Source organism: Sceloporus occidentalis, unplaced genomic scaffold (assembly GCF_023333645.1).
Source record: "Sceloporus occidentalis isolate IW3139 unplaced genomic scaffold, rSceOcc1.0.p SCAF_1, whole genome shotgun sequence".
In the NCBI taxonomy this organism is placed as follows: Eukaryota; Metazoa; Chordata; class Lepidosauria; order Squamata; family Phrynosomatidae; genus Sceloporus; species Sceloporus occidentalis.
In genome coordinates, this window is record NW_028316981.1 from 210,410,174 (window position 1) to 210,422,896 (window position 12,723).

General features: G+C 39.7%; 1 protein-coding gene across 1 annotated transcript in view; it reads right to left on the bottom strand.

The window, feature by feature from the left end:
- Nucleotides 1-12,723, bottom strand: part of PAX5 (paired box 5) — a 271,976-nt gene that overhangs the window by 51,128 nt on the left and 208,125 nt on the right. The window contains exon 8 of the mRNA XM_089488734.1: nt 11,538-11,639. Within this exon, the coding sequence (XP_089344860.1) occupies nt 11,538-11,639 (102 nt within the window). The remainder of the gene's footprint in view (nt 1-11,537; nt 11,640-12,723) is intronic.

The window sequence follows — 12,723 nt, forward strand, 5'->3', positions numbered from 1 at the left end:
TGTGCCCCAAAGAACCCAGTTTTTAGTGGGTTCTTTTTGGAGTGGAGGTAGCCCTCGCGGTTTGGTTGCTGCGGGCTCCCTCTGGAGGGAAAATGGGCTGCTCCAGACCCTTTCCCACAACAGAGGAGCTTATCACTTGGCTATTAAAGCTGGCTTACCTCTATCCGGTTTAAAGCTTAATTTGGACGGCATCCTGATGTTATCAGAAGGTTTTTGCCACTGAATTTGCTGCCCGAATACAGCCCGGATCCATCCCCACTACCAGGAGTGCTCCACACTGCTCTTTTCATATTCAGGCATTTTCTGATTTAAGAAAATGGCTGGCAGGGTGCTCCTGGAAGCAGGGATGGACTCTGGCTGTATTTAGGCAACAAATTCAGCAGCAAAACCCTTCTGATAAAATCAGGATGCCACCTAAATTAAGCTTTAAACTAGATAGAGGTATGCTGGTTTTAATAGCCAAGCAATAAGCTCCAGAATCTGAACACCCCAGGTTTAGTGGCTCTAACAGACTTAATCATTCCTGTCATCATTATTGCTTCTACTACACATTCTATGTTTTAAAGACAACTCATCCCATCTATGTATTCTGATTGAACTACTAGCATAACTGATGTGCAGAGGCAAATCTATTCCTTTGTTCTTTATGGTTCATTGAATTAATCTCTTTGACCATTCTTGCCTTCCGTGTTCACAGTAAAAGACAAAAAGCATACAAAATGTGGAACATTTCTGTGGGACATATTCAGTGATTCCATAAAAAATGCATCCTCAAACCTTGTTAACCTATAATAGAACTCATGCTTTTACATATCCATCCATGAAATGGTTTGACAGATTCAGTGTCAAAACAGGAATCAGAGAGAATAGAATACCATGACTGAAAGTGATCTGAAGATTAACTAAAGCTACTCCTGTCTTTAAGGAAACATCACCCACAAACTAACCCAGATCCACACTCCACATTAATGCAACAACAGACCCACATGATAATGTGTACTGAAAAAAATGAGCATGAATCAAGAAATGCTACATAGTGGTTCACTGAATTTGTATGCTCTGTACTAGTGCAAAAATTATTCCCTGCATGAACAATGTAAAAGGCCAGTTCACATTTAGAGGCAGTACTGTGGGGGCTACATTCTTCTAACTTCTTCTCATTATGTTACAATAAAGTTTGACACCTCTAACTGTCATGGCTCCATCCTATGGAATCCTGAGATTGTAATTTGCTGCAGCATGAGAGCTTTCTGACAGAGAAACCTGAATGTTTCACAAAACTATAAATCCCAGAATTCCATAGTATTGAGCCATGGCAGTTAAAGTGGTGTCAAACTGCAATTATTCTTGCACACTACATATGCATAACCTCTCTCCTTATTTGGTCCCTTCATAAGGCTGGTATAGGAGTGGCATAGGAAAAGCAATGTTTAAACATCCTTCAGGCCATTGCTGTTAAGTTTGCAGTGGTCATCCTGGCTGGATGATTCTACCAGTTATAGTCCAAAAAAATTAACCTTTGTCCAAGCTCTGATTCCCATGTCATTCTAGTGTACAATTTTCTTGCAGATCCCTTCCACAATCCCAATGGCAGTATGCAGCAGAGCTAAGCAACTTGTTACTTTCTAATTCCTAGGCTGCTAGCTTCACTTTTCTAGCAGATATGTAAAGCTATTATGGGAAGTGTCTACATTAGCCAGAAAACTCTTGTATATAGCATTATTAAAAATTACTGATAAGACCAACAAATGATTAATTAGGATGATTGACTATCTGTCTTCAAGAGAGGCTTTTTGGATATCCCTAGAAAGATCAGAATCTGAGCTGAAGAGAGACTTGGCTGGCTGGCTGGCTGTCAGAAATATTGATTAGCATTCTGAATGAGGGGACTTCCTTTATTTTATTTGCCCTTAACTTTTCCATATAAGAGCTCAAAGTGGCTGATACAGGGCTCACGCTGATGCAACTCGAAAGGTAACCTTTAGACCCAGCCATGCCAAGAACAAGCAACGATGTACACATTGCTCACACACATCCTGAGTATGAAGCAAGACAAAAAGGAAGTGATATAATCTATCTAAAGTCTTGGCACAACTTTAAATTCAGTAGGTTATGAGAGGACAAAACAATGTTCTCAACAATCTACAATAAGTCCACCCATTTACCCGGTTGCGACAATCTAATATGGACTAAAAGGAGAGGACAGTACAACTTCCACAAATAAATTCACACTGGAAAAAAACTTACATGTAATGAAAACACACCAAATTTAAAGTAAATATTCTAGTCCAAGCTCATGAATGGATTCAGCTCCATATAGTGAGTACATTATGCTAAGCATTCTACTTACTGTATCAAACTGTTTCTTGATTATATGCCACATAAAGCCAACTTGGACATTATCTTCTGAACAAAGGATGTTCAGTATCAATTATTAATATATAATGGTGCATTCAAGAGAACAGTGTTTGGAAACTCCCTATAGCATGTACAGTTCTTAGCATGTATAGTGGTTACACACCAGCACAACTCTTATCAGGAACCTGCAGCATTAGCATACAGCTACAAAAGACATCAGAACTATGTACACAGTTATACCCCAATTCTGCATGCCATTGCTGTATAGAAGAGCTTTTCTTCTTGACTTCAATGTGGGATAAGAATATTTTTCCAATGGCCTAAATTCATATACGGGTTGGGGTGGGGTGTCTAAAATGAACCTAATGTCCATGATGAACCAAATCATGTCCATGAGCTCTTGATAACCTGGCCAGATCAATGAGATAGCTACTTGGGTTAGCTTATGTTAGACATTCCTGGGTTGGGCAGGGGGACAATGTCAAATATTTTCCAATACTGATCTAGCCTATCATCTCCTGATTATTGTATATCTGGTTCCAAGCCAGCTGTTTCCAGTTCTGACTTGTCTAACACAAATCCTGTTTTAAAGTTACCTAGCACATGCATTATGACTCCTCAGGGGAAAAAAGAAAGCTAAATAAACTGAAAAAGCTATCATGTCAGTATCTGCATCTGCCCCATGTAGTACAGTGCAGAACAGGGCCAGGATGCAGTGTATGGTATGGTAAGAAAAATGAAAATGAAAAAAAAAAACCTATCTTACTTATGTCTTATCTTGCATTTCTTCATCCTATGATAGTTAATTATAGACATAATTCATGCCAAATAATTAATGGATTTATCATACCACTTTTTTGCATATGCTCTGAAAATTATTACAGAAGCTCAGCATGTCAAGAAGTGAGTCTTTGAGAATTGGTGAAATGAATTCTCCTTGTATAAATGTCAGGACAGAATAATTCAGTCATATCAGAGTACAAACACTGATGTGTGTGTAATAAAGCTGATCTGTCAGCTGTTTCAGAGCCAAATCATAACAGACTGCATGCATTCATAAGAGGTTTCTGAAACTGACCCTCCAAACGATAAGCGACAAGAGAGGATCAAGTAGTTATTTTGGATGCTAGTTAGCAAAGCCAAGTCTAAATGAGCAAGAGGGCTTAACAAGAACTGCAGATAACCTTCACCTTTGCTTGCTGGTTGGTTGTTATTAAGGAAGCAGGGACGTAGCCAGGATTTTGAGAAGGGGGGGTCCAGACTAAGTGCTACCATTTTGAAGGGCTGAAAGCCCCCCCCCCCCCAGACACACAGAAAGAGGGTCCAGCCTTTACCTCAGGAAGGGGAAAGAGGGGAAGGGGCTGCTCCACTTCCGTGCCATTGCCAAAGGCTCCTCAGGTTCATTCAGGGGAAAGGAGAGGCAAGAGAGCTGTCTTTTGCGGGAAGGAACAATAAACAACCTGGGGCAGGGATGTATTTGAGTCAACAGAGAAGTTTGTCCTTGGAGTGAAGGGAAGGGGAGGAAAAAGAGAAAAGAGGACTTGCTCCCTGGCATCCTCCTCTCAGGGCTCCCGCTGCCCTGGCAGCTTCCCCAAACCCCAAATGTGCGGGGAGCTCTGGCTGAAGCAGGAGCAGCAACCAGGGCATGGTCCCTTTTTGGGGGGGTCCCGCCTCGTCCTCTGCTCTCTGGAGGGCAACCTGCATGTGGAGGGGGGCAGGGAAGGGAGAGGGAGAGAGAGTATGCCAAATAGAGTGAAAGAGGGAGAGAGAGAGAAACTGCAGCTACACCTAGACTTCAATCTACTTCCTCAGATGCATTTAGATGCAATAATAATAATAATATGTAGAGAGATCTTGCAGCACCTTTGGGACTCACTGAAAGAAAGAAATTGACGGCATGAGCTTTTGAAGACAGTCTACTTCTTCAGATGCATTTAGATGCAACAACAACAACAACAATATGTAGAGAGATCTTGTAGCCCCTTTGAGGCTAACTGAAAGAAACACATTGGCAGCATGAGTTTTCCTAGACGTCAGGTTTCCTAGTGTTTTCCTCAGATGCATTTAGATCCAATAATAATAATAAGTAGAGAGATCTTGCAGCAGTTTTGAGAGTCACCGAAAGAAAGAAATTGGAGCATGAGCTTTCCTAGACTTCAGTCTACTTCTTCATGTGCATTTGTGGCTTGCAAAAGATCACCCAGTGGCTTTGTATGGTCCAGTTGGGAATCAAACCCTGGACTCCAGAGTCATAGTACCCCAGTGATCAAACCACTATGGAGTAAGAGGATTAAATAGGGCAGCTATGGGCCATTTGTGGCCCTGGGTCATTGTTTTGTGGTCCTCCCATCCATCCTCCCCAATTCCAAAATTATTATTATTATTATTATTATTATTATTATTATTATTATTATTTTGTTATAAAAAGAAGAGAAGGATTTCCTTGAAGCCTCTGTGGTTGCTATCACACCATACACTGTTTAACATTTATACATAGATACAGATATAGATATCGATATCTGTTTTTCCAGTCTGGAAGTGGAATTCCTCCCCGTCACAGGTTGCTTTTCCCATCCAGGTTTTGGATGTAACCCACATATTTATTTATTTATTTATTTATTTATTTATTTATTTTTATCCTGCCTTTCTGCCAAAGTGGGACCCAAGGCGGCTAACAACACATAGAAAACACATTAAAACAACAATGAAAATCGTAAAAAATACATTTAAAAATTACAAATATAAAATACAAATATAAAATTCCAGAGGTTAAAATCAGCCAAACCCATGCATCAAGAGAGTGGTGAAATGAGGAGGGGGTCTTTGGCTAAGAGAGAGGTGAGGAGTGAAAGACACTCTGTGCATGCTCAGGCACCCACTGCTTCTAAGAATGAGCATTGAATCAATAATTCTGAGGTTCAGAGGCTTGGTGGCCTTCAACATAAGCAAGGCACTCATAGGAGGGCAAAAAAGGAGCTACTTGAGGATGAGCTTATGAAACATGAATGGGTTTAATGGTTGGACTCAAGTAGCTTCAATATATACCATTATATATATATAAACATACCAAACTCTGAAAAACTCCAAAATCCAAAATACATCTAGTCCTCAGCATTTTGGATAAGGGAGATTCAACCTGTAGTTGATTGTTGTTATTATTATGTATATTTTTCTATATTGTATATGGATATAACTGCTGAAAGGAAAGTCAGAAGTCACCTTTTCTATCTTTGATATTTCCTTTTAGGGCCTTCCTTCTCCCTTCCTTCCTTTTTCTTCCTTTCTTCCCCCTTCCTCCTTCCTTCTTTCTTTCCTTTTTCTTTCTTCCTTCCTTTAGTTCTCCCTCCCTCCCCCCGTTTTTCCTTCCTTTTTTCTGTGTGTCTTCCTTCCCTCTTCTTCTTCCTCTTCCTCCTCCTCCTCCTCCTCCTTTTCTGGCAAAAGCACAGAGGAGGAGGGAGAGGGAAAGAGGGACAAAGATGTTGCCGGGAAGGAGACCAGCCCTCTCCCCCTCCCTCTCTCTCTCTCCTGAGTCCGCTCCTACAGAGGCAGGAGGAAGGAGCTTGAACAGGCACTGCCCCTGCCTCAAGGGGGGTCCAGACCCCCTCGGACCCCCCCCTTCACTACGTCCCTGCTCCCTCCCTCCCTCCCTCTCTCTCTCTCTCTCTCTGAGCCTCCCTGCTCCCTGAGACTTTTTTCCCTTTTTTTCCCTTTTCCCCTCTCCATCCGAGTCCGTGCTTTTGATGGAGGGGAGGAGGAGGGGGAGGAAGGCGCTTGAACATCCCCACACCTGAAGGGGGGGGGTCCAAACCCCCACTCCCCCACCCCTTGGCTACGTCCATGAAGGAAGTACTGAAGGAACAAGGCGAATCTTTGAATGTTGTTAAAAATAATATGTGGAAATGATACCAGGAAAGCCTAATTTGATAAAATTCAAACTATGCTTCATCTTACGCTTTAAAAAAATATAATGAATTTGTCTGCAGAATTATATTTTGTAAAGAACCTAACAAGGGAGAATGACATTTCTTGTTTTGATGTAATGCATAAATTCTAGTTTATAAATTTATTTGAAAGTGCATTTAAAGGTGTCTTAGAGACACTGAACAGGATTTTTTCAAGCTTTATGTTATTCGTTCTTAAACCACCCACAGAGTTTGAAGAAAGAATGAATGTCATACATGCTACCAGGGGTAGGTTGGATTGGAAGAAGAGAAGAAATCAAGTTGATCCTGGGCAAATCTTAAATGCACAAGTTGTGAGATGTCATACTTTAAAGACAGCCTGCCCACCCTGGCCCTTTCCAGATGCTTTGGATTAAAAATCCCAACACCCACCATTGAACATTGGAATTTGGAAACACTTGGAACATGTCAAACTGAAGCAGAACATTTTTATTACTTGCTAATTAGCTTACTTGCTGTTCACCGCTATGATCTTTGGAATAGCAGTATATAAATAAAACAAATTAATTAATTATTAATTATTCCCCTAAATATCACCTTTGAAGAAGCTAACAATAAAATATGCTATATAAAGGTAAGAGTATCACTCAAAGTATCACATACTATTTTTCCTCTGTCAGTCCTATCCTTTTTTGCATTTAACAGTAATGACTGGCATAATGATTAATGTTGCCAATTACCATAATGGCAAATTAGCATTATCTTGTTACTAATATGATTTTTAAAACTCATCCAATGTTAACATAAACAGATTAGATTTTCAACTTCATTAATGGTTAGCAAAAGCAGTTTTACAAGCAAGGTAATGTACACAAGAGGTAGTGTCAGAAGATGAAACCCCCAGGTCATATGGCACTCAACAAACTATTGGGATACAGGAGATAAAAATGAGTAGCACTGTGGCTAATGATTCAACTGGACTCAAGCCAAAAGGACATTCAGAGGAGAAAGAAAAATCTGAAGTTGCACAACACATATTATAACATGGAAATGTGAGAAGTATGAGTCAGGGGAAAGTACGCATACTAATAAAAGGAAAGGAATGTCTAGGCATTGCAATACTTTGGGTGAGCAAGCTAAAGTGGACAGGAATAGGAAATTCTGAGTCAGATAATTATACTGTGTTTTACTCAGCAAATGAAAGTCTAAGAAGAAATGGGGTGGCATTAATAGTGAAGTGAGATGTAGCAAAACCTGTCAATGGATACAATGCAAAGTCTGACTCAATAATGTCAATAAGACTTCAGGGAAAATCCGTTGGTCAAGTTTATGCTCTAATTACAGAGACAGAATAAGATGAAATGGAAAGATTCTATGCTAGAGTCCAAGAAGAAACACCAAAACAGGACTTGTCCTTAGTCATAGGTGATTGGAATGCAAAAGTAGGAAACAGAGCTGAATTCAAGATTGCAAGAGCATTTTGCCTAGGATCAAGAAATGAAGCAGGAAAGCAACTAACTGAATTTTGTGAAGCCAATAGCTTGCTCAGTGCAAACACATCTTCAAGCAACTAAACAGATGTTTGTATATATAGATATCACCTCATGGCCACTAGAGAAATCAAATAGACAACATAATTGGAAGCAGAAGATGGAGACGCTCAATTCTCTCTGCAAAAACAAGATCAGGAGCAGGTTGTGGCACAGACCATCGACTGCTAATATAAAATATCAGAGTGAAGCTAAAGAAGAACACTAAATCAACCATTGTTCCAATACACAACTTGAAGCACACCCCTGTAGAATTTAAAGATAATGTAAAATAAATAGATTTGCACTATTAAGCCTAATTGAGTCAGGGCCAGAATAACTGAGCAATAAAGCCAAGGACATTGTCACGAAGAAATGAGTGGAAAGACACGATCAACAGTCAAAAAGAAAGAGCAGCCTGACAGGATGACAGATGAAACTTTAAACAATAAAGGACACATGAGATGCAGAAGTAAAAAGGTGACAGGAATAGAGTTAGAATCCTGAATGCAACTGTTCAGTGACCTGTGTGTAAGGACAAAGAGAACTACTATAATAATCAGTGCAAAGAAATAGAAGATAACAACAACAAAAAAGAAGTGTAAGATGCCTTTCCCACAAGATCTGAGAAATAAAAGAGAAAATTAAACCAAGAGTGGAGATGCTATACAACCAGCAGAGGAAGACATTACATGATTACATTAAAATAAAAAGCCAATAAAAACAATATACTGAAGAACTAAATAAAAGAGAAGAAAGGATGATGGTTCATTCAAGGAAGAACCATTTGAAGATGAACCTACAGTTTAGAAAATGAAGTGGGAACTGCACTCAGAGCACTTGGAGAAAAATAACCAATACAGATGGATGGAGACTGCAATCAAGAAATCAGAAGACGGATTTGGAAGGGCAGATAGGGAGGAGTGAGACAAGATTGTGAGGTGTAAAGATGTATCATTACATACGAAGTTTAGGATTGTTCATAATCATCTATATCATACGAGCATCCACATCAAATGATGTCCATATGATTGTATTTCCGATTTCTATGCATGGCTGTGAAAGCTGGATAGTGAAAAAGGCTGGTAGGGGAAAAAATCAATTCATTTGAAATGTGCTGGAACAAAATTCTACAGATTCCAAGGACAATAAATGGGTCCTAGACCAAATCAAGACTGAACTCTCCCTAGAAGCCAAGATAACTAAACAGAGACTGTCATATTTTGGCCATATCATGAGAACACATGACTCACTAACAAAAGACAATAATGCTTAGAAAAGTAAAGGCAGCAGGAAAAGAGGACGACCCCATTCCAGGTGGACAGGCTCAATGAAGAAAACTACAGCCCTGAGTCTACAAGATGTGAGCATGGATGTTGTTGACAGGGTGAATGGGAGGTCTCTTATTCATAGGTTCACCATAAGTCAAAGTTAACTTGATGCCGTTAATAACAACAAATTTGATTAAGCCTTTTCTTCTAACATTCTTGTCACTGCCACAACTACGTTTAGTAAGCATGGAATGCTGACTAGCAGTTGAGGAGAAAGAAATCATAAGCCCCTGAGGAGAGGTAATTGAATGGAATGAATTGGAAAATTTGGCTGGCTGGCTGGCTGGAACCTTGAGCAGAAGCACTGTTTTGGATTTTGACAACTTAAGAGCAATTTAGAACGATAGATGAACAAAACTTTTGAAAATCTGGAAGAATTGCAAGGCAGTTTACAGTGTTTTACAAAGAAGTGAGGTATTATTAGAAGTCAAAAAGGCCAGTCAATGAGCAAAATGTGTAGGATAAAGTATTAGTTGAATTATTGGCCATATTTTCCCATATGCATGTCTTTTGTATAATAATTGTGAGAAGACACAGCTGCTCTGGGAGGATGAGGAATGTTTTTAGGAAAACAGTACAGCATCATTTCAACTGAAGTATCATTTCATTTTGTGGAAAAGAAGAAAACATTACGAAGAACCTTCTGACAGTGAGAGCTGTTTGACAGTTTCTTTGGAAGTTTTAGAAAACTATGGCCCTATACAGACAGGCCAAAATAAAGCTGCTTTGGATCACTTTGGAGATATACTGTTTAAATGATATGTGCGTCCTAAGAGTCCAGAAGCCACATCAAAGCAACGCTCCAGTCCTAAGGACTGGAGTGTGGCTTTGGTGTGGCTTCTGGACTCTTAAAATGCATGCATCATTTAAACAGTATACCTCCAAAGTGACCTGAAGCAGCTTTATTTTGGCCTGTCTGTATGGGCCCTTTGATTGTACATTCCTACATGGCAGAAAGGGGTTGGACTGGCTGGCCCTTGAGGTCTCTTCTACCTCTATGACTCTATGATTCTAGATTGTACAATCCAAATACACATGTGAAGTGGCACTCTAGCAGAAATCTTTGGATTTGTCAGATTACATTTCTAATTTAGGAAAGAATGAACTAATTGGTTTTGTTAATGAGGTTGTGAAATATGAAGGGGGAGGTTAATCAATAATTGAATCATCAATCCCATATTCACTGAATGAAAAACATGATGGCAAGACAGATAAAATGGCTGAATTCACATGTTTGATTGGTGATGTTACTTTCGTTTATACAGAAAATAAAACTTAGTTACAAAATACACGGAAAAAGTAAGGTGGAGTTAAACAGTCAAGAAATAAACATATCAAAATCTGCTTGTCAGTGAACCACTGGTGTAGATATCTAGTGCTTTTTAAGGTAGGATACTTTCTCCACACTGCATTAGTCTCCCTTTTTGAGCAATAGCACTTTTCCTATATCACATAACTGCCATTCTAAACAAGAGGCAACAATTCACCTTTACTTAACCACAAGGTGGTGGGTGTCCAGTTCCTTGTCTTCATATATTATTAAGTTCTGATGATAGAAGATGATTTTTTTAAAAAAAGTAAAATGTAAAAAAAAGACATTTAAAACTTTCTCATGTCTCCCCAACTTCAGGAAAATGTGAAAGCCCTGCTCCTGTCAGAGGAGTTTCCAATGACCATATCGAACTTAAGAAACCATTACTTCTCAAAAATAGCTCTGGAAATGGTTGAATTCTTTTAAAGGAGATATAATAAAGACCAAAGGTGAACATCAAGGAACATTAGGTATTTCACTGGAGACATTAATGACTAAGATCTCATGTGTGAAAAGCATTGGATGAGATCATTCGTAGACACCCATATTAAGCAGCATAATTTCAAAGTATGAGATTCTTCAGGCACAATTGTGAGAAATGCTTATAGCTAAGTTAATTAAAATGATTCACATGACAAAAATGCAGAGAAGCGAGGTAACTCTGAGATTAACCTTATGTACATTTTATCATGTGTATCCAACAGCTATGCAGCAAGGCTAGACACTTCTTTTCCTACATATTTTGATTGAATAAATTATCTTACTGTCCATTCCCCACAATTCCAGGTAAGCCAGAGAACATGGATTTGGGTCTCCCACTAATTTCAAATAGGCCTCAATCATCTAAGACTTTATGTAGCACTTCAGTTTATTTAAGATGTGAATCAGCATCACAAGTAAAACTAGAGAGACAAAGAGAAATGCGGTAGTTTAATTTGCCTGTTTTACATCTCTCTGTTCTTTCAGTGCCATGACTCTGTCTCTGATGCCGGCATGAAGAGGGAACAAAAAGGAACCACACAGCTTTGCTGCTAAAAGTCTGCAGCTTCTCTCTCTCTCTCTCTCTCTCTTTCTTTCTCTCTCTCTCTATTTTATGAAAACTCACCAGGCACCATCCCTGTCAGCGTCGGAGCAGAGTAGCTGCCCTGTCCAGCAGGGGGGACGTGCGGAGGGTATCCAGGGAGGGTTGTGCTTGCCAAATCACGACCTGAAGAATCAAACCAACAAATCACCATGTGAGCATTCACAACAACAAGACATGTTTTTACATTTCCCTTAACACTCAGAACACAGGCCATGTATTTGTCATAACTGTACTGCGAATACCAAAGTGGGAATTTTTGCCCCCAGCCTTAGCTTTGGCAGGAATAAGAAAGATTTCCATTTCTTTATAAGCTGCCACAAAGTAAGAGACAGAGAGCAATGGCAAAAGGCACTGCAAGCAGGTTAGTGGCAAGCTTGTTTTGAACTCAGCTTTCCTTCCCCTTGCTTATTCTCAAGATTCCTTGCAAGTCTGAGTAGTCAAATTGATTGAGGTTTCAAATAAGGGTGTGTGTTTTTTAAGGAGTGATAGGAAGATTGCCTTTTTAATCCACACCAAGGAAGATGGAGCATTTTAGACACACACACAGCTACATTTTGTGGCAGAATTCTCAGAGAAATATACCTATGAGGTTGGCATTTTACAACCTTGTCATCTGAAGAGATAGGATGTCTACATGTTTCAGCTATCTGATGGTTGTGGTGTGTGCCTCCAAGTCAGTTCTGACATGGCAACCTGGGTGGCACTTATCATACAGTTTTCTTGGCAAGATTTGTTCAGAGGGGGGTTTGCCTTTGCCTCCCTCTGATGCTGAGACAGCGTGACTTGTGCAAGGTCACTCAGTGGCTTTCCATAGCTGAGCAGGGATTCAAACCCTGGTCTCCAGAGTTATAATCCAATGCTCAAACCACTATACCACTAACAGCTCCTCCTAGTTAACGACTGCCTACTTCTTCTTTTTTTAATAGACAATAATTGATTTGGACCTAAAGTGTCCCAACAAATGTATTGCATCCGTGCTGATTAAGTTTTTCAAACAAGAAAGTCTGAGAGCTACTCAAAACTAATCTCCCACCTCATATGAACATTTGTTTTTTTCTGACCCTGGATATTGTGTAATACTTTTGTTTCTGCACCCACAAACACTTCTGTGGACACAGGACACCCCCACAATGTACTGGAATTCTTATTGGGGCCAGAAAACAGCCTAGGTTAAGAGCTCAATAGAAGAAGAAAAAATCTGTTTGGA